The sequence below is a fragment of the Enhydra lutris genome, unplaced genomic scaffold (assembly GCF_002288905.1).
Source record: "Enhydra lutris kenyoni isolate GAN:26980312 unplaced genomic scaffold, ASM228890v2 scaffoldscaffold11, whole genome shotgun sequence".
NCBI classification, from domain to species: domain Eukaryota; kingdom Metazoa; phylum Chordata; class Mammalia; order Carnivora; family Mustelidae; genus Enhydra; species Enhydra lutris.
The window spans coordinates 32777818-32803511 of NW_019154095.1; the positions used below are offsets into that span (position 1 = coordinate 32777818).

At 39.9% G+C, this 25694-nt stretch overlaps 1 protein-coding gene across 1 annotated transcript in view; it reads left to right on the forward strand.

The window, feature by feature from the left end:
• Positions 1-25694, forward strand: part of LOC111144577 (unc-5 netrin receptor D) — a 543708-nt gene that overhangs the window by 283970 nt on the left and 234044 nt on the right. The window contains exon 2 of the mRNA XM_022498941.1: positions 22131-22349. Within this exon, the coding sequence (XP_022354649.1) occupies positions 22131-22349 (219 nt within the window). The remainder of the gene's footprint in view (positions 1-22130; positions 22350-25694) is intronic.

A 25694-nucleotide genomic window follows, 5' to 3' on the forward strand; every position in this document is an offset into this window, starting at 1 on the left:
ATATATATATATATATATATATATATATATATATATATATATCAATTCTAAACAAGTATAAGTTAAAACATTTAGATAAAACTGTATCTGAAAAGTACAGGGATCATTTTTATTTTATTTATTTATTTATTTATTTATTTTTTAAAGATTTTTATTTATTTATTTGACAGAGAGAGATCACAAGCAGGCAGAGAGGCAGGTAGAGAGAGAGGAGGAAGCAGGCTCCCTGCTGAGCAGAGAGCCCGATGTGGGGCTCGATCCCAGGACCCTGAGATCATGACCTGAGCCGAAGGCAGCGGCTTAACCCACTGAGCCACCCAGGCGCCCCCAGGGATCATTTTTAAAGGAAGGATACCAGAACATATTTCCTTTTCAGATTTTGCAATGCTATTGTTTCTGTAATACTTAAAATGGCCACAGAAATTGTATTTGACGAGGCAACTATTGTAGTCAAACTTGCTTTAATGTACATTTGCACTTCAAAAAAGACTCTGAGACAGGAGAAGAAGTAGAAGAATGATAGTGTAATGATCTCAGCATCCATTCTCTCTTTTCCGCACTTACCTAACAAGAAAATTTTGATCCTCTCCCAGACTCCCTACATCTTTGCCCTGGAAATTACCTCTAAATGGTAGGAAAGGTTTCATTCCTTCCAGGGAACATGGACCCATTTGATTGATGGTTTAATATCTTCCCCCAAAGTACCAACTAGTATTGGTTATTTCTTTTAATTTCAGAACCTGTTCAGTAGTAACACAGGTCATTACCAATCTCCTGACCCAGACCTTAGGTGCCAAAAAATTAAATGCTCTCTATAAGCTATAGATACCTGCAAGGTATCAGCCTCCTGATGACGGGTAGCAAACTGGAGTGGCCCTAGCGATATGTACATGTTGTCTGATGCATACTCATTTGTATATGGAGGTAAGTTGCTGAGATCGCTAAATAATTAAGTCACATCATGTAATTAAAGTTACTGTTAGAGTGCTCTTCTCCTTCCATTGTTCTTGCTGACAGCATGTAGACCAGGTTTCACCCCAGTGCAATTAAGCTGATTAGGTAATTCTAAGCTGCTCAAGTGTGTAGTGGGCTTTTCTGTTGTTTCCTTTGTTTTTTTTTTTTTTTTTAATAAGCTTCATAAGTCAAATGCCAGATTCTCAACATACAACTTTAGGTTTCTAAATGATGTACATAAAGCTCTTTACCAAACACATGACAGCAGAGTCTAGTGGCCTTAATCCTCAAAGAACATTCAGGTCGTCAGAATTGTGGGTTGTGATCTTAGGGAAGGAAAACTTTCCTTCTCTCTTCTAGGTTTTTTTGGCCGGTCTAATCATTTAACTGACAGAGGGCAGAGTTATAGGAGGTAAAACACACAGAAACACACATACACAGTTGATTCTGTACATATGGGAGCCGCAAAGGTCTGAGGCTACCTGGCAGTTAGGCAATTGAGGCTTCTATGCTATTCTGAGTTAAAGAGAAGGGGTTGGGGTTGGAACTACAATCGGGGGAAAGACAATTCATAGGAAGATGGGAGGAACAAGTGTTTGGTTAAAATTAGCTACTTAGGTACACATATACACACACACAGAGGCACACACACATTTACTTTTTTCCCCCCTGTGCCATGGGGATAAGTGTTTTTGACATAAAAACTTATCTATGGTCTTACTTCTCTTCATGGTACAGGCTCTCTATCCATATTCTTTTAGAGAGGGGAGGGAGAGGTGTAAAAAACCAAAAACCTTTTACTGAATCTGTTGGGTCTTTGATTGCCTTCAGCTCAAAATAATCTACATGTCATAGTGCCATATTTCGGGTTCATGTATTCTCCCCAAGAATCCCACCTTTGAAACTTCCCCACGAAATTTCACAGTCCAGATGCTGAATTGGTAGATTGCTCTCTTTGATCCAGGCTCTAGTCCTGACAATAGGTCCGTCCAGTTAAAATCATTTTACGTAAGTAGTCAGGTATGCATTAGGAGAGCTATAGAAACAGAAGGACAGCAGTTAATGGTTGGAGGAGGGCCAATCCTGGTTTCCGAGTTCTGAGGGTAGCCAGTCAAGAAGATTTCTAGCTGTCAGGCCCAGATGGAGTAAGGGCAGGCAGTGGCAATTCGACAGAGTTTCCTGGTTTGCAGTTGGACTGGCAACAGGCACAGGGACTGTCTATACATGACCTGTTTGTGATTTCTTTGAATATATATCACGGTGTCCAAGTTCAGCTTACATGGCTTCAGTAAAACTACAGTGTCCTGTTCTCAAGGATTTCAAGTTAGAAGGTTGGAGAGAAATTGGAAGTGTTAGTTTGGAGAGTGGTAGCGAATAATTTCGGATCCAGCCCAGCTTACGGGAAGAAACAAAACCTCAAAGACAATGAACAGAGCTTGAATCTAATCTTCATATGTGTGTATTCTACTGAAACATTAGTTTTCTCTCTACAACCACCCCCATTTCCATCAAAGATAACCATAGTAAGACTAATTTGTTTGCCGATCACTTCTAGTTTCAATAAAGTTGGTTTGAGAAGTCCAGCAAGAATAGTGATTGTAGAGAATCTTTTAATCTGTTGTGCTGGAAGTTTTTAGAAAGAACCTCAGATTTTTAAAAGCCTTTCAAGGCTTGCAGATATCCTGAGCTGCTCGTACCTATCAGGAGTGACCTTCTTACTCACCTGGTAAGGCTGCGGGGATCCCTGTTTCAAGGGGACTTATTGACTCCATAAAGTCCACAGGAGCTCCTTAAAGCTTCCTGGTTATATCTGCCTCTGTGCCCAACTCTCTCCAACGTGACCTTCTAATCAAAGCCTTAGTAGCCTAACGTTTTCATTTGTGTGCTGTTACAAGGAGAATAGATTCTAAGGGAACTTATACAAATAACTGTATTGCCATGAATTAAGAATACTAAGAGTTTCTGAATTCTGGAGGGATCAAGTGGGGTGGATAAAGATGTTTCCATTCTGCCTGTAAAGGTATATTTTACCAAACTGCTGTCATTGTTCACTTAGGAAGAAAGGTTTCCTTATATCTGGAAAACAAAATGTTAAAGAGCCAGCAGTATTTCAAATAAAAAGTCATAACAGTGATCTTTCTCATCACTTTTCTCGTCCCTTGTAATTCTTGTTGATCTTGGTCTTTCATTTTATGAAGACCATCAGTGTTTTTTTTTTTCATTAAAGTTCTGTAATTTCTTAACCTAGTTCAGTGATAGAACCTGAAAGTTCTTAGAAACCTGTATTCTCTAGTACTTGTCACAGTCCTTTCCATGAATTTCTCTAAAAATGAAAGTGACGCTGGCAGGAATACTGTTGCAAAAGCGTCGGAATAAAACAATAAACTTACTGTAAATGACCAAAAACGTAAAAATGGCAGTCATTGAAGATCAGGGAATCGCTCACCATTGATAAGGAAACTTGGTTATTTCTGTGATGCAGGACATTTAAGATAATAACTTGAACTGCAAGAGATAACATTATACCAGGACATTCTAGATATTTTAGAAATCTCAAGCAATTGTAGAATATTTGTATTAATAACATTTACCCATATAATATAACCTAAGAATGTTTCAGTTTAAGTAATCTCTAACCCCAGCATGGGGCTCAAACTCCCTACCCTGAGACCAAGAGTCAGATGCTCTTTTTTTTAAAATTTTTAATTTTTTATTAACATATAATGTATTATTAGCCCCAAGGGTACAGGTCTGTGAATTGCCAGGTTTACACACTTCACAGCACTCACCATAGCACATACCGTCAGATGCTCTTCTGACTGAGCCAGCCAGGTGGCCCAAGTATAACCTAAGAAGATATATTATCATTTATTTCACAGTTATCCCATATAATTAATTTACCACTAAGCCTAATTAGTGTAACCTACCTCTTTCTCTTTCTCTCCACCCCCCTCCTTTTTTCGTATGGAGACAGAACAAATCTTTTGAGATGTTTTAGAAATTGCTCAAGCCTGAAAAATAGTTTGAGGCCAAGAAGACTTCATTTAGAAATTGAATTTTGGGAATTGTGTCAAAAATATCAAAAATCTTTAGGCATTTAACTAAGATTATAGATAATTATGAAGCAAAACTTAATTATCCATTTAACCAAACTGACAAAAAGAATTCAAAGACAAGTATAGAAGGGTACATAGTCCGAGCAAAACTTAGTGGTTTCAGTACCAGGAAGATTTGGGTTTGCTTCAGTAATCCAAGACCTGATGATAAAGATAATGTGAAGTGCAGAAAATTAATTTGATAAAACATTTGTTTCTAGGCGAATTACTTAAGAGGTAAAGAAAAATTTTTCACAGTATCTTATCAAGAGCAGACCAACCCTCCAGGAAACATTGTCCTTCCAGCAGATTTAGATTTATATTAAGCACACAGGTGGTATTAAAGCTTGATTTTAAGACTCCTATTATAACCATTCAGTTTTTAGCCAACTTGACCATATAAGGTTTCCTCTCCCCACTCCTCCACCCCCCCACCCCTCCAGTCAACTTTCTTTGCCCATAGTTGGTCCTTTCTATTAGCCTTAAATATATGTTAGAATTCTTTTTTTTTTTTTTTAAGATTTTATTTATTTGAGAGAGAGCTAGGGAGCAGAAGCGGGGGGAGGAGCAGAGGGAAAGAGAAAGGCAGAAGGAGAAGCAGACGCTCCATTAAGCGGGGAGCCCAATGCTGACTTGATCCCAGGACTCTGGGATCCTGACCTGAGCCCAAGGCAGAGGCTTAACCAACAGAGCCATCCAGGCGCCCCTATATATTAGAATTCTTAACCCTTAGAAACCTTAATTTTTAGTGAAAACTAAGTCCTTGTGAACTGTTTGTTATACCAGCATTCTTTAAGTTGGTTGTGAATATTTCATGATCTCTTAGAAGCATACACTTTCTCATAGTACAGTTTATTTTGCATGTGGTACCAGACATGGATACTGGCAGATCCAAGTATCTTTAGTTTCTCGGTAGTAAGCCAAAAGGAGATAAACTTCTGTAAATAACCAATGTTTCTGTATTTCATATTATTTGGAAATGATCTAGAGAGTCAACGAAATGCCATCACTTAACCTAGCACAACTCTTACCAGTGGATGTCAAAGAAATTTAGCTACTTTTAGGTAGATATACCATAGAACAATCATTGTTGGAATGATTACCTAAAAAGTCTCCTCCTACTTCTATTTAACTCCCCTTTTGAACAACCATTTTTAGATTCCTTATGAAGATTTCATGAGACATTAAAGCAGTTAGCTATCATTTTAAGTTATCTTTCTTGCTGACAAAGTTTGTAACAGATTGTATGAGTTCGTTTGACTTTTAGTAAACACAGGTGGAATGTGTTATACTTACTACTGATAACTGTAAAATTAAACCATCAAAATTAAACTAGCTCTTGCCAAAGAATTATAGGAGACCATGTGAACTTGATATACCTATGAGTTCACTTCCATTATATTTCTGAGATTTAGAAATACTTAATTTGATAAGTACTTATTTATCTGTAAGCTGGCTAAATAGAGTTCTTGACGAATTAATTTGGCAATAATATCTAGATGTAGAAAGATGTCATATATGACCTGCATCCATAGAGGAATATAAAAAGGCAGACACAGAGACTTTGTAGCTTCCATTCTTAAAATTTTAGCTGTAAATCAAGCGTAGTACAAAATTCACGAGTTTATGAATCCTGGTGTCTGTGCAGATGGAACAGGAGAAAGTTACCCACTTAGATGGTTCTAGTTTTTTGCTAATATTTGTGGAGAAGTCTTTTAGGATTTGTCTTTGTCCTCGACAAGTGGTCTTTATGATGGCTGTGGACCAGATTGGGCAAAGGAGCTTTTGCAACTCCTGTCTTATTTTTGGTCATAGAGATGGTATAGCTTCCCGTTCCTCCTGGGGTGTTTGCACTTCAAAGACATGGTAAGATTTACATCTTCAATGACAGATAAGAATGCAAGTATTCTCCTGGGATTTTTGGAGTGTGTTTGTCTGTCAGAAATCTGGGGCAAATTTCTCATTTTTCTTGAGTGCACAACAATTGTACTTTCAATGTCCTGATTATTTTTATGATGTCTTCAAATGTCTGAAGGCAAATAGGAAAGGGTAGTGGACTTGAAGTTGCTCTTAAGAGTCAATAATTTTGTATCTCTAAAGATTCAAGGTACAAATCAAGAATTATTCATTCTGATTCTTTTTGTTTTGTTTTTTGGTGGTTTTGTTTTGTTGTTTCTCGGTCTACATTTCTGCAAGCTGTGTTCAAAGAATTGGGTAGTTTTTTTCCACTGTAATAATTTTATTATTAAAGCGTTTGACTAGCTCACCCAAGCACACTATTTTGATTTTGCCTTTTTATCAGGGAGAATACTGTCTATTAATATGTAAAATACAAGATTTTTTGTGTTCTGGAACTTCAGGGTTTAGAGTGTATGCCTTTCTTTCTTTCTTTTTTTTTTTTTTAAGATTTTATTTATTTATTTGACAAAGAGAGATCACAAGTAGGCAAGCAGGGGGTTGGGGGAAGCAGGCTCCCTGCTGAGCAGAGAGCTGGATATGGGGCTCCATCCCAGGACCCTGAGATCATGACCTGAGCCAAAGGGAGAGGATTAACCCACTGAGCTACCAGGCGCCCTAGTGCCTGCCTTTGAAAAGACTGTACAAACTGTTCAGCAATGGCCTTTGTACCTTCTCCTGCTTTCTGAGTGCCCAATTTAACCTTAGATCAGTTCACCTGAGGGGGAAAATCCTCTACTTAGGTTTCTGTTAATCCCTGAGTGTCAGCCTCCAGCTGAACCATTTCCTGGTCGTGTACAGGAGGGTCTGGAGCTTTTTCCAGTCAACTATTGCCTCTGTGAGGGAGGTTTTATATGGCGGAGGTGGGGGTGGGGTTTGGCTTGTGTGGTAACTACAGTATTATCATGGTTGTGAAGAACACCCCTTAGCAGCCAAATATATTCCCAGTGAGGGGGCTTGTGAACGGCCACTAATCTTTTTAACTCCCCTTTAAAACTTGTAGGATCTTCTAAAAGTAAGGGTAAAGGGCTCTGTAATTTAGATGTGCTGTCGTTCACGGGACACGCATTCTTTGAATGGAGGTCCACGATATATCCACAAAAGCCCTGAAACTCAGAGCCTGATTACATAGCCCAGCAAAAAAAGAGCCTTATGGTTTGTTTATCCCAGATGCTTCTCATAAATTTGCTTCCTGGCCTTCTGCATTTATATGAGTAACTTTTGCATTTGGGGCCTAGAGATGAGGCTGGAATGCTCTGTAAATCTTGTAGGAAAAGAGAGGCTAAAACAGGCAGCTGAATGTTTAACTGATTTTCTGGGAAAGTGGAGGAAAACATTGGGGAGGTAAAGGAATTTGGGGAGGCCATCAGGCCAGGTCTTAAAAAGGGAATTTATGTTGGATATGGGCTCTAGTTTTTATTCTAATTTCTGTTCTTTCATCTTATTAAGGAAATCTCTACTTTTTCTTTGGTCTTTCTGTAGAAACCAGTAAGACAATTGCTTTTGTGATGAGAGCATTCTATTTTTTCCCCCCATATATAGTTTTCCTAAGTCAAAGAATCTGTTGTTATCATCAGTTTTATCCATTGATGAGTAGGATTTTCTTCTTCTTTTTTTTTTTTTTTTTAAGATTTTATTTATTATTTGACAGACAGAGATCACAAGGAGACAGAGATCACAAGGAGGCAGAGAGGCAGGCAGAGAGAGGGGAGGAAGCAGGCTCCCTGCTGAGCAGAGAGCCCGATGTGGGGCTCTATCCCAGGATCCTGGGATCATGATCTAAGCTGAAGGCAGAGGCTTAACCCACTGAGCCACCCAGGTGCCCCGGATTTATTATTTTTAATAGCTATTCAAACCAGTAAGCCTTTTTATGGCTTAACTAAGCATGCAAGAGGCAGTCCAAAGGAAAGTGCAAAAGGTGTGGCCCACATAAGATCCAGAAAGTTCTCTCCTGAGTTAGACCAAGAAAGTGAAGCCCTGTGTTGTCATGGGTGGTAAGAATGGTGTAGTGGAACCATGTCTGTGGTCTGCCATGGGATCATGTGATGCCTCTAGTCATAGAACCACTGGTCTGTGACATGGGAAGGCACTGCTGGAATGCAACTTTTCCAGCACTACCAAGAAACAGAGGTTGAGAGGACAAAGGCCCTTCACAGACTGGGACCTGTATGACAAATTTCCGTGAGAGCTGGCGTGGCTGGACAAAGAGTGCTGCTTGTGACTCTGTGTCACAGACTCTCAGGCTATTCGACTGGCCACACACTACGTACCTGTTCTTGCCCCTTCCGGTGGGCAGAGACCTGAGAGAATATTCTCACTGGTCACAAAGCTAGGATCTCAGTGCATGAAAGAAGATGAAAGGAAAACTTCCTCTGGTTTTTACGTAGGAGACCCACAGCAAAGTTGTCTAAACAGAAACTGATCTGGTGAGAACCTTGAGTCTGTGCTGCCGGCAGGAAACACAGGCTAATGGGACCTCTGTCTGGGTTCTAGCCTATGGTTTTCTCTCTTACAACAGTGACATAAAAGACTAAGAGGAGAACGATGGCCATCTCTTGAAGGAAAAGGATCAATAGAAAGCAAGAGTGCTCTTACTATATTTTTGCCAGAGTCGCTATACCCAAGGAACTAGCTCACGCTAATATTTTCTCTTGCTAGTCTGAATTGGGGGGGAGGGAGGGAGGGGAGGAAATTCACCACTTTCATTTCCACCATATCCCACAGCCAGAGATCAGGAAAACTGACATGGTAAGAATTTTTACCATCTGCCAGCTTCTGTCAGAGGTGCTGGGATCTCTCAGTCGCAGAAGCTCTGGAGGGAGCAGTCCCAGTGAGTGGAGGGCTCCATGTTGGGGCACCAAATCTTCAGGGGAAGAACACTTTTTCCTTCTCCTTTTTAAGTCCCTTACCTGGACTAATAATTAAATTGATATAAAACAGGTTAACAGGAGAAAACAAATTGATTTCCTGCATAGGGGAACCCCAGAGAGATGAGGCTCCCAGACAGTCAGGCGGTTGAGGCCTATATGTCACCCTGAGCGAAGGAGAAGAGGTGAGGTTGTGGGACTTCACAGGAGAGGAAGATAATTCACAGGAAGATAAGAGAAGCAACTGCTCAATAAGCAAATGTTTGCTATGTCCCAGGAACCAGTCTTTATGATTTAAAAATTTAACTCTGGCATTAGCTCTCTTCCTGATTCAGACTCGATCTAAATTGTTTTAGACAGTTAAGGGAGAAGTAAAAAGCTCTTAATGAGTCTTGGCCTTGATTGTCTTATCTTGAAACAGTCCACATGCAACCATGGCATGTTTTCAGGTCGTGTATTCTCCTCCCCCTGACTTTGTAAGGAAAAATATGTAAAATTTTTAGGCATTTTTTGGAGTGCTGAGTACCGGGGGTTCTTGACGTTGCCATTTTTTTCTCACAAACAAAATAATCTGCTGGATGGAAATCTGCTTTCGTCCTTTGCCCATCCATCTGTCCCTTAATTTTCATTTAATAATTAATAATATGCTAATAATAATTTCTTTTATATAGTGAATGCTTATTACATGCCATATAATAACCAGGTCAATTTACACTTACCTCCTTGGAGGTATAAAACAGTTTTATAGTACTACAGTACTATAATACTACAGTATTCTTTTTCTACATGGAAGAATTCAGAGGATAAAGTAGGTTAGATATCTTGCCTAAGATTGTATAACTAATTTTAAGAGAACCTGGATTTGAAGCTCTAACTGCAAGCCCCAATTTGTTCCCTTGTATCAAACTGCCTCTTGATAAAAGATATCAGGAGGAACAGTATTTCATGTTTCTAATACAACTTGGAATAAATCTGTTTCTGACAGGGTCTGACATCCTCTCTAAGGAGGATAAAGAAATTAAGCCCCCTCAGTTGTACACGTTCCACCTCCCAGTCAGATGACTGTCAGATCAAGTCAAGGCACAGCTTCTGTTGCCGGTCACTAGTGCCATGTGGTGTATCGTCAGTCTTTACTAAATACCACATCTCAGCAGGATCAACTAAATCTGTGTATTGGGAAAAATAACAAAGGAATTAAAGGATTTCATATGAGCATCCAAACTTCATCCTCATATCAACATCTTATGTGATTTCCAGAAGAAGGACTTTGTTGTGCAAAGAAGGTCATCTCATTAAGAAATAGAAGATAAATCTTGTTCCTCTTACTTTTCTTTATGAATCCTCCTCATAAAGTATTGATTTCTTTTTTTTAAACTAAGTTCTTCTCTGCATAAGCCTTTTTTTCTCTAGAGCCAGCCATTTTAGTCAAAATTCTATTGCTTTTGGAATCATGGAACTGATCATTTGATTTCTGTAATTCCAAATTAGTGATGAATGAAGGAATTAATGGATTGATAGAAATAATGTAAAATTAGGGTATAATTGGTATGATTAAGCACCTGATACGGAAACAATGGAATCTATGCATTTAAGTTATGTTTGTACTTAATTTTAGAGATTCTATAGCTACATTTTTCTTAAAAGTGGAAAACAAAATCAAAATGGTAAGAACTCTGAGTTTGCAATTTGTAAAAGGGTAAATGAAAATAGTCGATAAACATGTTTTAATATTCAACTTGGCTGGTAACCTAGAAGTATACATGAAACAATATTCATTTTACCCAGCAATTTATCCAGTCTCCCCAAACGTTTAATTCTGCTGAGGATGAAGAAAATTGGTGAAGTTCTATAATGCTGGAGGCTATGTCAATTTGCAAAGTTGTTTTGAAAATAAATTTAGTCAGACCTCCTATGTGCTTAATAAATATTTGTAACCGAGAATGGTCAGAGTTTCATCATGGCTTCACTGAACCGTTTATTTAGATATGCTTGTCCTTTGCCTTCATGGAACCTATAGCCTCAAGGAAGGTTCGTTTGTATACATGAATAATTATATAGTAGTACAAAGTATTATGGAAGGACAAAGAGGGAATGTATCCCGGAATTTCTGTTGTCCCAGTAGGGCTTTACATATGACGCGTCAACTAAATAAAGCCTGAAAGATGAGAACAGGCTATATAAGTCAAACAGGGAGAAATTGGTAAGTTAGGCGGAAGGAAAAGCCTGGTGCAGGCAGATCCCAGGTAAAGGGCGCTGGAACCCTGAATGAACTGACGGTCCCTGGAGCCTCCTGGTGGTATAGTGATCAGGGTGAAGGAGAATGAGCAAGAATGACGATGAAGACTGGACCAGTGATAGTCATTTAGAGTAGTGGTGATGTTTAGGGGCAGAGTAGAAGGAATAGGAATGAAAAACAGTTACTGAATTACAAAGATATTTAGGAGACAGAACCAGTAGGGCTTAGTGATACATGGGATGTTGGGGGATGAGCCGGGGGACATAGGGGATGCCCAGCCCTGAGGAACTTGAAGAACTCAGTGACTGCTAAGGTCTTTCTTTCTTTTGGGGAACTTAGGCTAAAGAACAGATCTGAGGGGCCAAGTAATAAGTTGTGCTTTAGGCATAAAAAGTTTGAGAGTTCTATAGGGGCCTGGCAGTGGGTGTGGGGCTCAGTCGGTTGGGTATTGACTCTTGGTTTCAGCTCAGGTCATGATCTCAGGGTCCTTGGATTGAGCCCCCTGTCAGGCTCTGCGCTTAGCAGGGAGGCGGCTTGGGATGCTCTCCCTCTGTCGGTGCTCCCGCTTGCTAGCTCTCTTTCTCTGTCTCTCTAAAATCTTAAAAAAAAAAAAAAAGTCTGAGGGGCCTATAGGGACATTTATGTGAATGTATCTGGAGGCAATTTCTTATACAAATTTAAATGTCCAGAGAAGGAAATGGGTTGAAGATAGATATTTGTGTCAAATCAGAATATAGGTAAGTGGAGCGTTAGAATATCAATGTAAAATAAAGTTTGAAAATAACTGTTAAATAGTGAGACAATGGCAAGATCAAAACTGATACCTACTCTCAATCATTAAAGAATCTGGTTAATGAAAAGTAATACCATGACAAGATGAAATGACAACTCACAAATATGCACAAAAAACCCCAATATTCAATACGTATCTGATAAAGAGAGATAGGGGAAAGAAATACACTGAATGATGAATAGCAGTAGTCTTTGGGAATTTGGTGACAGTGGATAACAATGTTTTCAAGAATAATATTTGTATTTTTCTCTAACATTTCATAATAAGACAATTTGCAATAGAAAACATCATAAAAGTTAAAGATTATATTTTTTGTTGTATTCGATTTTACTAGAATGTTTGCAAGTTACAAGGTCATCATAGGAGATTTTACAAGGTTGTTTTCTGTGTATAATATCTCAGATGATAACACAAGACTTAGTTGTATATTCAGTCTTTTGTATCCTGTCCAAATGAAAGCAGCATAATGGGGAAAATATTATTGTAACTGTCAACAGAGAGATTTCAACCTAAGCTTGCTCCTTGGAGCTCTCTGACAAGTTGTTATACCTCTGAGGGCCTGAGATAAGATTTGGCCCAGATTTTATCTAAGGTGAACTCCCACTCTGTTTTGCTTGAGTCCAGATCACGTACAAAATAATGTATCAAACCACGTTGCAGTCAAATTGGCCCATATTAAAATTTTGAGTTTTGCAACTTATGCGTCACCATCTGAGTTTTTAAAATGTGACCCAACATGTAATGGAAGTGTGTTTATTTCAAAGGGAATTTAGTGTTTGTTCCTTATGCTTTTGTTTCCCACCTTTTGTTTCTTCTTTTTGTCATAAAAAGATTGAAAGTCCCTGCTGTATTCATGTGCAGAACATAAAACACGAAGCTCTTCCTGAAAGGTAATTTTCCAAGAATGAAAAATATGAGAATGGTGTTTGATTGTTTGTTTTTCTGTCATTCAGTGTTGCATTAAAACAGCCATTTTTCCATAACTATGAATGGTCTCACTCTCAAAAACTGTCAGTTACAAATGAAAAGCGATAACACTTTGAAAAGCAAAACCTTTTCCCAAATCCCACTATGTTTTTAGAAGAATTTGAAAACTAGTCAGTTGTACACATTCATATACAAATGTATCCATTGTTGGGGGAAAATTTTAAGAAACAATTTCTAAGCTTCATCTTATCTACTATGTTCAGCAAATATTACTCTCCTTTTTTTACATTTTAGAATGAATAATTTTTATACATCTTAGTCTAATTCTTTACATTTTTTCCTAGGGACAGGTTTGTTAGTCTTTCTCTGATTAGTGAATTTTAATAGAAGGTAGACACCATGAAGTAAAATCTAGAATTTGCCATAGTTTACAGAGTTTTTTATATGCCTTCACTCAACAGATAATTCTGTGTATGTATGTATGTGTGTGTATGCACACACACACACACACACACACACACACACACGAACACAGTATATATAGGTATATATAGAATATATTTGTCTTCTAAGTATTTATTTTTGGAACACATTTTGGAAATATAGTGAAAGCAAAACAGTAAAAATTTAAATCCTCAATAATCTCATCACACATAGAGAACCACTGGACTAAATCTAGTCTCTTAATATCAGAGTCCTACTGGAGAAACTCTTATCATGGGAACAAGTGTTTCTTGCTAAATCTGATTGTATAGTGCTTGTTTCTGTTCAGGAACAAGGCCTGCCATCAGAAAGAGAGTAAAATCTCTGACTTAGACTCAACGTCAGAAGTGTTTTGTGTAAGATGGGATTGGGAAGGAGACAAACCATAAGTGACTCGTAATCTCACAAAACAGACTGAGGGTTGCTGGGGGGAGGGACGTTGGGAGAGGGGGTTGGAGTTATGGACATAGGGGAGGGTATGTGCTAAGGTGAGTGCTGTGAAGTGTGTAAACCTGGCGATTCACAGACCTGTACCCCTGGGGATAAAAATATGTTTATAAAAAATAAAAATTAAAAAAAAAAAACACAGAAGTGTTTTGTGTATAAGTCAAGGGAGAACCAAAATGTTGGTCATTTTAAAAACAAAAAGAACTTTCCCTGTGGCCTTGGGAGATAATGCCACTTGTGCTGGTATGGCTTTAAGAGTAACTCCATCCCATGGATCAGAGCAAACATGGCTTCTCCCTCATTCAAAGTATACACAAAGAACTACTTTAACATGGTTTTGGGGCCTGTGTTGTTAAACCAAGAATGCTATCTCTCTGTAGTTTGGTAGTTTATCTTTGTCTGCACCTCAGAAAGCTCTTAGTCAAAGGCACATAGAAACAGATGTTGGGGGAATGCCTGGGTGGCTCAGTCAGTTAAGCATCTGCCTTCGGCTCAGGTCATGATCCTGGGGTCCTGGGATTGAGTCTAGCATCTGGCTCCTTGCTCAGCAGGAAGTCTGCGTCTCCCTCTCCCCACTCCTGTTTTCTTACTCTCTCTTTCTCTCTCTCTCTCTCTCTCTCTCTCTCTCTCAAATAAAATCTTTTAAAAAAATTCTTAGAGACATTGGAGCCAAGTAGGGCCAATGATTTATTAGAATTATTCAAATAAACTCTAAAATGTGAGTTCTAATGAAGATAAATTTATCTGTCCGTAAGTTTTCAACTTGTATTCCATGATGGCACCTGCCATGACCTGGAATGCCTTCTCCCGTTCTTCTGTTCAATTCTCGTGGCCAAACTGTGCTGAAATGTTTCTTCCTTGTGATGTTTGCCATGAACCCTCCCAAGGAAAGTCGGGCTCTTTCTCCTCACAGAGCTCCTATGACGTTTTGTGTATACTTCCAATATACTGTTGACATATTTATCATTGTTTGGTAATTTTTTGGTCTCTCATTTAGTGTGTGAGCTCCTTGGATAAATTAACTAGGTCTTGGTTAACTTTGAATCTCCAATACAGAGAACGTTGACTAACCGTAGTAGGCATGCACACAAACGTCAATTAAAAAAAAGAACATATGAAGGTGAATTATGATAATTTGGGGAGTAGTGAATGTGCTTTCATAAGCTCTGCTGAAATCTAAAGTTTCTTGTTTGAGGAACAAAGAATGACCCTTCATATTTCTTGGACTGTGTTGTAAGCATTGTTTACCATCTTCCACTCTGCAAAATTTAAGATCTGCTCAATGGAATAATATCCTAGGCTGACGAGATAGAAGATCGACACAGGTGAGGTGAACTATGCAAATGCAGTGATATAAAAAACATTTCCATTTTTATTAGATGTTGGCAAGAAGGCAGAATAGTTTGAGTTAAAAAAAAAAAAAAAAAAAAAAAAAAAAAAAAAAAAAAGGAAACTTACAGAGACCTGGGGAAAGAGTCTGTGTTTCATAAATTGCATTAAATATTTGGTATGTAAAATTCCAGCTGCTCCGCATTCAGTGGGAGCAGTGCATCCCCTAGCTAATTAAATAACCATATGGAGACAACCCACATTTCTGTAAACAAAAGCAAAGACCCCAGCTCTATTGTGTTGTCTTTAGATTATGCAACTTGATTTTCCCTCCTATGGCTTTCTGCTCAGACTTGCATATTGCTTCAGACCAATATGCTCCCAGACACTGAGCAGAATTTAAAGAGCTCTTTCTGAGGTGCCTTGCTTCATTTAAATATTACAGTGAGGGGCGTCTGGGTGGCTTAGTGGGTTAAGCCTCTGCCTTCGGCTCAGGTCATGATCCCAGGGTCCTGGGATCGAGCCCCACATCGGGCTCTCTGCTCAGCAGGGAGCCTGCTTCCTTCCCCCTCTCTCTCTGCCTGCCTCTCTGCCTACTTGTGACCTCTGTCAAATAAATAAATAAAATCTTTTAAAAAAAATATTACAGTGATATGGGCTCTGGAATACTGGGAAATCTCCTATGGTTAATAACGGCTTGCCTCTTGAAGGCAATGGTTTTGGGATCTGGCCAGCAGGAAATCCATTGTGTATCATCCTCTTGCTTTGCAGGATGACCATGTGCCTGGTGGACGGTATAAGCATTTGCTACGTGTTTGTCGAAATAATAAATGCTTAGCAGCATGTTTTCATGGGTTTTGACCTAACAAAATTATGCTAGCATACATATGGGTTGCAAATAGTAAAAAAAGTGTTACAAGCAACAGTTCATATCACGAGGGCTCCAGGATGAAAATAAGAGTTGTACACAAAATTGAAATATAAATATTAGAATAATAAGCTTGGGAATGGAAGTCATAGAGATCATAATTAAATAAATATTTTTCTTTTGTTTGCTCTCCTTTATCCAGGCACTGGCGGTCGTAGTGGTGGCATATTGTATTTATGTAACATTTGGGCATTTACCGTGTATTTTTTATAAACATCATCTCATTTTAATGTCACAAACCACTGACTAATTTCAATTGCTCATTTTTATGAAGGAGAAATTTGAAGCCACATAGTGAAGTTACTCACCTAAGTTCACAGAGGTAACCCAGAGTTTAAGTCAGATTATTTGTTTCTAAAGGTCTTCACTTTTACCACATTTAGTCTTTGGTTAATGGCAGAATTATTGGTTGGACACTGAAACAAATAAGAATGTTCTGTACCAGTAAGAGTACAAGCATACTTGGGAGATAGAAGGGGTACATTTTACCCACAAGAAGTCCTCTTGTGGGTAAAAATATGAAAATAATTTGGAATTTCTCAAAACCTATTAAAGCTCAACTTCATTTATACTCTAACCCTGTGCAATACCAGCATACTTTGCTGATGCCCCAGGGTCTTATGAATTCCACTTTGGAATGACTCTGGCCTCCAGTGTGCCCAATCCTGTTACATATTTAACAGATCAACCAGGGGAATAGTGGCAGTTTTGTATGGTTAAACACGATAGAATAGCATTACCCTGACTGCAGCCTCTTTCTTACTGTCTCCTATAATACTCCTTGCTTTTTTCTGTTGTTGTCATTTGTTTTTTTGATTTATTTCCTTATTTTTAGAGAGACAAGTGTGCATGCAAGTGCACAGCGGGAGGAGCAGAGGGAAAAGGAGAAGTTAAACAGACTCCCAGCTGAGTGCAGAACCCTATGTGGGGCTTGATCTCATGACCCTGAGATCATGACCTGAGCTGAAACCAAGAGTCTGACTCTTAATGGACTGCGCCACCTGGGTGCCCTACTCCTTGTTATTTTTTGTTTTGTTTTTTTTTTTAAAGATTTTATTTATTTATTTGACAGAGAGAGATCACAAGCAGGCAGAGAGGCAGGCAGAGAGAGAGGAAGGGAAGCAGGCTCCCTGCTGAGCAGCGAGCCCGATGTGGGGCTCGATCCCAGGACCCTGGGATCATGACCTGAGCCGAAGGCAGCGGCTTAACCCACTGAGCCACCCAGGCGCCCCCTCCTTGTTATTTTTAATTGGAGTTTCAGTAGTTAAATATTCGTGCTCAGAGGTGAAACTGTTTCCAAATGAAATACTGAAAAAGCTTTCTCATTATGTTATTCTCAAACACGTATTCGTCAACGTCTTTGTTTTCTGACTTTAGTGAGGAGACCCAGTCATTTGATCTTAATTAGTTGAAGACTTGCTGTGTTGTTCTCTCAAAAATATTTTCTCAAGACCTTGTCTAGAATGTGTCCGTAATATACCTGGAACCACAGTCTAGCTAATAGGATAACTGTGTTTGCAATCTTTAAGAATATTCTACTTAATGTAGGCTGTGAGGTACCACACACATAAGGTATCAGTTTATATCTTCTTTTGGTTTTATGAACTGCTCGCTACTGTCATAAGGCACTCACTAAATTACCGTACCAGACTTCCAAGGGTCCATTCATCAGAACTAAAATGGAATTGCGAGGTGATTGGAGTCAGAGACCTGCGTTCAAATTCTCAGCCCCATTGACTAGCTGTATGACCCTAGACAAGGCACAGAATGAAAGCATTTTATCAAATGCAAAACAGGATAGAATGCCCACCACAGAGTGGATAGGGAGATTAAGTGACCTAATCCACGTAGAAGGCATATCACCATAATCTGTAATCATTCACTACATGGCCACTCTTACATTTATTCTCTGCTATCCTAGTTTCCATGTTTCTTAGCTGTCCCAAATTCAGTAACACTGAGAGCATTCACTTTATTAAGTGAAGCTTGGAGCTCTGGCTTTGTTGAAGAAGGAAGATCTAGTTGTATCAGAGAAGACTCTCCTGCAAAAAACAACAGAAAATCTGACTGTTAGTAGCTTAAATAAGTAAAGATTAAAAAAATGTCTGGAGATGGATGTCCTGTGGTGTTATGTCAGCCTCTATATTGTCTGCTCCTTTGGGACTTTTTTCCTCTTGATCTTCCCTAGTTAAGGCAGGGACGAAAGGGAGAGGGACGGAATGTACCATACCTATTTCCTTTATCAGGAGAATAAAAGTTTTCTCAAGAATTTCTGCTTAGGATTCTTTTGTTAGGAGGTTGTCCCAGGACCGTTGCTACCTGCAAAGGAGTAAACTGACTCCATGACTTCTCCAGCCTCTACTGTAAAAGCAGGTATGGGAGAAGGCAGTTGACTGGGTCATATGGTTGCCAGCATTCGTCACACCAGCTTTAAAACTTTTCTTTAAATTAGAAACCAGTGGCAGATGTACTGAGATCATTAGAAACATTTGCCCTGAAGCCCAAAAGTATTCATGCTGGCTTCCATAAAACCATTTATTAAAGTAAGTTGTCTCCTTCCACCCCTACCCCCAGCCCCCAGCCCCCTGCCACCGCTGAGAAGAGAATCTCTTGGCAGCTTTTAAGCCCCTGAAAAGTACCCATGTCACCTCCTTTCTTTCTGTCACATCCCTTTTGCTTGATGAATCCCCTGAGAATTTCCATGAGCATTTAGGTTCTAAGCAGTAGGTGGGGTGGAGGACAGTGGACAAATGGAGGCAGATGACTTCCAGCCTCGTGGGGTAAGGAAGGGGTGTCAGCATGGAGGTCGGCCTGTGGGGGAAGAACCCAGCCTTCTTGCAGAACTGAAGCCATCCGAAGGGCAGGGCTGTAACGTGAACTTGATCCTGAACCCACCATGGGACTTAGGGGAGGAGGAGTCGGGCTAGGGAACAGTGTTAGGTAAACACCATTCCCAACACTTCACTATACAAAGGTGCGGGGGGAAGCAAACAAACAAAAAAATCATTTATTTTATTTCTTTGTTGAAAGGATACAAATAAATGGTGGTATGTATGCAGATATATCTATGATCTCACATTCCCACTGCTACCCTTGATAAATAGATTTTTTCCTTTGTTTCTTGTTTTCATGGGTTCTGGCCCTTTTCCTATACACACATGACTTTGACATGGCTTCAGTAATAATTAAGATGTAATGTTACAATTTGCCTTATCTCCCCCCCCCTTCTATGACCATTAAGATTGATTGATTCTTAATGGAGGTCCTTGAGTTGGCCGGGACACTTACCTGCATACTTTCCTCTTCCACTCTCCTGCTCTGTTTCAGGTGAAAGCAGAACCTGTAACTTTATTTAAAGGGTATTTCTTAAAATAACAGGAGGGTAGCCTCATTGCTTTTAGAACAGCATTTTGTAAATTGGGTGGTTTAAACTCGATTTTGATCTAGTGCCTTTGTCATTTTAGTTATTCTGATAAATGTGACCTTATTATTTATTTAAGGGTAGTTATTTATGATGCTCCCTGCATTGCTTCTCGACCTTTTGGCTAAGATCAAGTGTATGATGCTCCCTGCCCCCATTTTAATAGTTACTTTGGACATTCACGCACTGTTACTAGTCAAGCAAGATGCACCCTTCACAGCCTATGCCTGTGACTGTTCATTCAGGCTCTCACCTTAGGGTTTGGATATCCTTTATCAGGTGACCCTCTTCTACAGCAGCGAATTACTTTGGACAGAACTCAAGCCCATGATGGGAGTGTGAACTGTTTGATGTCCATATAAAATCTCTTAATACCTTTGTCGTTTCCTCTAATGCATGGATTTACAAAAGCCTGAGGGGACTTGGTATTTATTGAAGATGGAAATTGGCATGAGCAGTCAGTAACAAAATGAATTAATATATGATCTATTTCATGAAGTCCATTGGAAATGTAATCTAAAACACTAAAAGAAACCCTCTCAGATTCTGTCCTGAGGGCGCCTGGGTGGCTCAGTGGGTTAAGCGTCTGCCTTCAGCTCAGGTCATGATCTCAGAGTCCTGGGATCGAGCCCCGCATCGGGCTCTCTGCTCAGCAGGGAGCTTGCTTCCTCCTCTCTCTCTGCCTTCCTCTCTGCCTACTTGTGATCTCTGTCTGTCAAATAAATAAATAAAATCTAAAAAGATTCTGTCCTGAAACCCTTCTTATTCCATATGGCATATACACATTTTATTTTCTGGGTAACTATGTTGTACTATATTATGACATAAATTGTTTATTCTCTTGCTATTTAGAGCATTTGCTTTATGATGCATTTTTGCTTTATGATGACTTTTTTTAAAGATTTTTTTTTTAATTTATTTGACACAGAGTTCACAAGTAGGTAGAGAGGCAGGCAGAGAGAGAGAGGAGGAAGCAGGCTCCCTGCTGAGCAGAGAGCCCGATGTGGGGCTCTATCCCAGGATCCTGGGATCATGATCTGAGCTGAAGGCAGAGGCTTAACCCACTGAACCACCCAGGTGTCCCTCTGACTTTTATATTACAATAGCATTTTAAAGCTTACAATACCTTAAACGCTTTATTGTGTGAGGTCTTCCCCCTTATACTGATGTATTTAGTGGAAGAAATAGTTTAGAGATGCAAGCTCTTGTTTCGTTTAACTTATTGTGGGGGCCGTGGGGTGCTTTTGTGTTTCCATGGCTAGACGGGTTTTTCATAACTCGCTGTCTTTTATTTCCTCACATAAAAATAGAATTAGGGGCAGCCATACCTCTTGTGTCCTAGTACCTTCCCCTTGATTTGCATTTGAGAATACCCCAAGTCTTAAAATATTACCCCCTAGTATTGTGACTTGGGTTTACCTTTGATGGTACTTACTGCATATAGGTGACTGACTTAAGTGCGACACATAAGAGGCTTGGTTGGTTGTTCTGAATGACACTGGAGGCACACAGCGAGCCGGGTAAATCACGGGATGCACCCTGTCTGTCATCTAGGCTCGCTCTGAATGAACTGGATTGTTCCTCCAGTGCTTTCCTTAGGTCCTTTTTCCCAGCTTCTTCCTGGAGACAGGTTTGCTTTGAATGTGAATAACCCTTTCCGGGGCATAGCTGATCTCACTACTGAAATTCTTGCTTTCTTTGATCTTTCTCTGGAGTAGCCATGGAAGCTGCATTTGTTACTTCTGGTCATTTCCAAAGTGTTTAGTTAGTGCTCAGATCATGCTCCCCTTGACTTTGCCATAGTTTTCCGGGACTTAAGTCCCTGCTAAGTGTAGTGAACAGGTAGTGAAGCAAAGTCTTGGCTTCTACTTTTCCCTTTTTATTTTGCTTCTCTCTACTTGACAGTTCCTTAAATTTAGGGGAGAATCATGTCCATTTTTTTTTATCTTTGAAAAAACCTAATTAAAGGTCCCAAAGTAAAAGCTCACGGCTATCTTAGGGATTCGTTTTAGTTTGTTGCCTTGAAAGTGAGATTAGCAGTATATCCAAGGGAGTGTCGGGGCAGAGAACGGAGCTGTGAGCCTGCAGAACACATGTGCATTCCTTTTAGAAGAGTCAGTAGGTTGGTGAGGTTTTGGAGAAAACTCTTTCTAAGGTAGACTATCAGCCCATCTCCAGTTTCAGAGGTAGAAAAAGCAGACAATTTGGAATTCTTTTCACATGTCGTAAGACTGAGTATCCTCCGACAACATGGTCATCACCCACGCTCGTTTATGGGAGAACAGAAGCTGTTTCCGCCATTATTTCAGAGTCTGAGGCAGCTTGGGGCTCCCATTGAACACCTTGAAATAACCACTCACCAGGCTGAATCTTAAGGTTCAGCCTCTCACCCATCCAGATGTTGTCTCTGTTCTTTCAGCAAAGACCTGCAGACTCCAAAGTGTGGTCTGAGGGAATCTATTCCTTATTTTCGCCGTCTGGTGACCCTGAAGGTGTGTCCAGCTAGCGGTCCCATACTACACAACTTCAGCCTCTAAAAGAGAATTATCCGCACAGGCCTTACAAGCATGCTGTGTGGACAGGATGCGGTATTTCCCAGCTCAGATTCTTGAAGCCAGTGGGGGTTATGCTTTGCGTCCTGATGCGTATGCCGTCACTACAGGCGGTGTCCTCATGGCCTCTTCGATTTTGCAGGAAGTGACAATGGCGAAGCCCTCCCGGAGTCCATCCCCTCAGCTCCTGGGACGCTGCCTCACTTCATCGAGGAGCCAGACGACGCTTACATCATCAAGAGTAACCCCATCGCGCTGAGGTGCAAGGCAAGGCCAGCCATGCAGATATTCTTCAAGTGCAATGGCGAGTGGGTCCATCAAAATGAGCACGTCTCCGAGGAGAGTCTGGACGAGAGTTCAGGTAAGGATGAGAAACCATTCTTAGATCGTCACCTGGTGTCCTCCCATGGTTGTATGGCTGGGAAAAACTGTGCGGGTCACCCACTGGTGATTTATTTGAATGACTACTAGTGAAAATTAATAACATAATTAATTAATATAATAATACAACATAATAATATAATTAATATTGAATGAATAGTAACATCACCCGGAAATATAAGGTGCTACCATACGCTTGCTTATTTATTTATTTATTTATTTTAATTCAATTAACCAACTTACAGTACATAATTAGTTTCAGATGGAGTGCTCAATAATTTATCAGTTTCGTGAAATGCCCAGTGCTCTTCACATCACGTGCCCTCCTTAATGCCCATCTCCCAGTTACCCCATCCCCCCACCCATCTCCCCTCCAGCAGCCCTCCGTTTGTTTTCTAAGGTTAAGAGTCTCTCACGGATTTTCTCCCTGTCTGATGACTTCCTATTCAGTTTTCCCTCCCTTCCCCTATGGTCCCCTTCCTTGTTTCTTATTGTATGTTTAAATGACTGCACAGCTCTTTGGCTAGCCTATTCTTGGAGGGTAAAGGGGCATTTTTATCTCCCTGCACTATATAACTTTAGCACCCAATGTTGTATGGAAGCTAGTATCCTCACAAGAAATAAAACCTACCAGTCACTGCTTTCATTTTTTCAATTCTAAATATCTTGGAAGGCAGATCTTCCACCAAACACCTTTTTTTTTTTTTTCTTTTTCTTTCACCAAACACCTTTTTAAGCAACATAATTTCAGTTTCTTTAATCTTTCCTCCTAGATGCTATTCTTGTGCACATCGTTCTCCATGGTTGTGGTTTCTGAGCCTCCTTTAAGTTCTTTTGATTACTGTATAATGACAGAGCCCAAATTTGATTGCCAAATTTGAATAGTATCTCCAGTATGAAAAAATTGAGGGACCATCTTTATTAATGTGGCTGACTTGGGCTTATGAGTGGTGATGATGAGAATAATGATCATATTGCTAGTGTTTATTGAGCACTTACTGTGTGCCAGATCTCATCCAAGCATTTGACAGACCTTATCTCACTGTCTTTCCAGCAGCCCTCGGGGGTCAATGACATTATCATTACCTTCTTATGGATAAGGAAATGAGACTCAGACACATTAAGTAAACTACAGGTTTGTGCTGGATCTGAAAGCAAGATCATTTAACTTGAAACTGTAGTCAATTAGTTGCTAAAAATTAGCAAAATTTAGGAGCGCCTGGGTGGCCCAGTTGGGTTAAGCATGTGACTCTTGATTTTGGCTCCGGTCATGGTCTCGGGGTCATGGAATCAAGCCCCACACTCAGCAAGGAGCTGGCTTCTTCCCTCCCCCTCTGCTCCTCCCCCTGCTTGTGTTCTCTCTCTCTCTCTCTCTCTCTCTCAATAATAAGTAGATCTGAAAAAAAACTTGCAAAACTTATAACTTGTTAAAATTTAGGGTGTAACAGAAACAGTATATGCTTTTGAACTTTGAAAATTTAGCCTCACCCTAAAACCAACCTGCTCTCAGCCTAGATTATTGAGCTTAGTCCCCACTCACTGTCTAGATAACAGATTTTGAAGAAGTCAAAAAGCCTGAGTATAATTAGGAAGTTTCAAGTCAGCTTAGTTTATTAACTATATGCCACTGCTACTCGATTACTGGAGGCCTTGCAGTGTTCCAGGAATGCTAAGACGCAAACCGTGATCTCTAGGACTTTACACCTGTTGATAGGTAGAAGTCCAGTATACCCATAGTGCCCTTAACCTGTGGAGGATTTAAAAAAGATTATGCCCAATTAGGATTATCAGGAAACGTGTGGAAGCTGTAGCATTTGAAAGGGACATCCATGTCTACTTAATTCAAATTAAGTAACTGAATTAATTTATTAATTTGCGAGAAAGAGAGAGGGATCTCTGTGGCCTTGGGGTTTCAACATTAGCAAATGAAAGAAAGCTTAGTATCTGTTCAGCAGGAGGTTTGATTTGGTCGAAATAGAAAACGGATGTGGGAACTGGCAAATTCAGTTCACTCAGGGGCTCAAAAGGTCTCATATAGGAAGTGAGGAGTTCCTTACTTAATTTTATGAATCTTGGAGGTAATGTAGATTGATTGTATTGAGACAGGGCAAGCAGTGGCTGGAGCTCTGCTTCAAGGAACGAATCTGGCGCAGGTGTTTGGGATGCCAAAAAGAAACAGGAATGGATGAGTTAGGAGACGTCATCAGTTGAGGTCAGATGGGACCTCAACGTCAGTTGAGGGAAAGAAAAGTCTGTCTCTAGAGCGGTGGTCACAAAAACAAGAACTAGATTTCTGGTATGAGAAGGATCTTAGCAAATCAGACTGAATGAATGAATGAATGAATGAATGAGACGGAGAAGTAACAATCTCAACAGAAGCAGAAAGGGGATGCTATTGATGTAAGTAATTATGTTAGCAATGAGAGAAGGCTGAGATCATGGGACAAGCTGAATTTGTAGTATTTATGGGGTGTAAAGAAGAGGTGTAGATCTGGCGTTTGTAGAGCTGAGAGACAGAAGAGTTAATTGGGTAGTCATTGGGAAAGGATGAAGCCATGGAGGCAAAGGAGGTGTCCAGAGAGAATGAGTAATAGGAAAAGGAAATGGGTCTAGAGCACTACTTCCTTAGGAGTCAGGAGGACGGATATCAGCCAGCAAAGAAGCAGGCAGAGGAAGAGTGTGCTGTCTTCCAAAGCAAAATGTGACACTTGTTTCGAAAAGATCTTCAGGCAATACTGTTTCTGCCTGGGAATCAATAAAGAACTAACCCTACATAAACAGTGCTAAACATGATACGGTTCTGGACTCTTTTGGGATTGCATTATAGATGCATAACTTCAAAAGGCAGAGGAACACCTAAAACCTTACACAATTCCCTGTTGCAGTTTGGAACCGGTATGAGGAAGGGAAAAAAAAATGCCTGTTTTCGAGGTGGTGTTCTTCAGACCAAAAGCATGCTTAGAATTCTGGAATTTAAATGTGCAAACTGGAAGGGACCTTAGTGATAACCTAACAGCCCTATTTTATACAATAAAAATCTTATGTTCCAAGAGCTGCAACGAGTTGAAGGCACAGCTGTTTCTAGAACCCAGATCTCCTGGGGCACCTGGCTGGCTCAGTCAGTGGAACGTATAGCTCTTGATCTCGGGGTTGTGAGTTCGAGCCCCACATTGGGCATAGAGATTACTTAAAAATAAAATCTTAGAAAAACAAAATAGAACCCATATCTCTTGCTTTCTACTTCAGATATACTTTCTCCATACTTATAAGCCACGTTTACCTACAGTTTCCCGTTCTCCTTCCTAGTCTTGATATTGACAAGTTC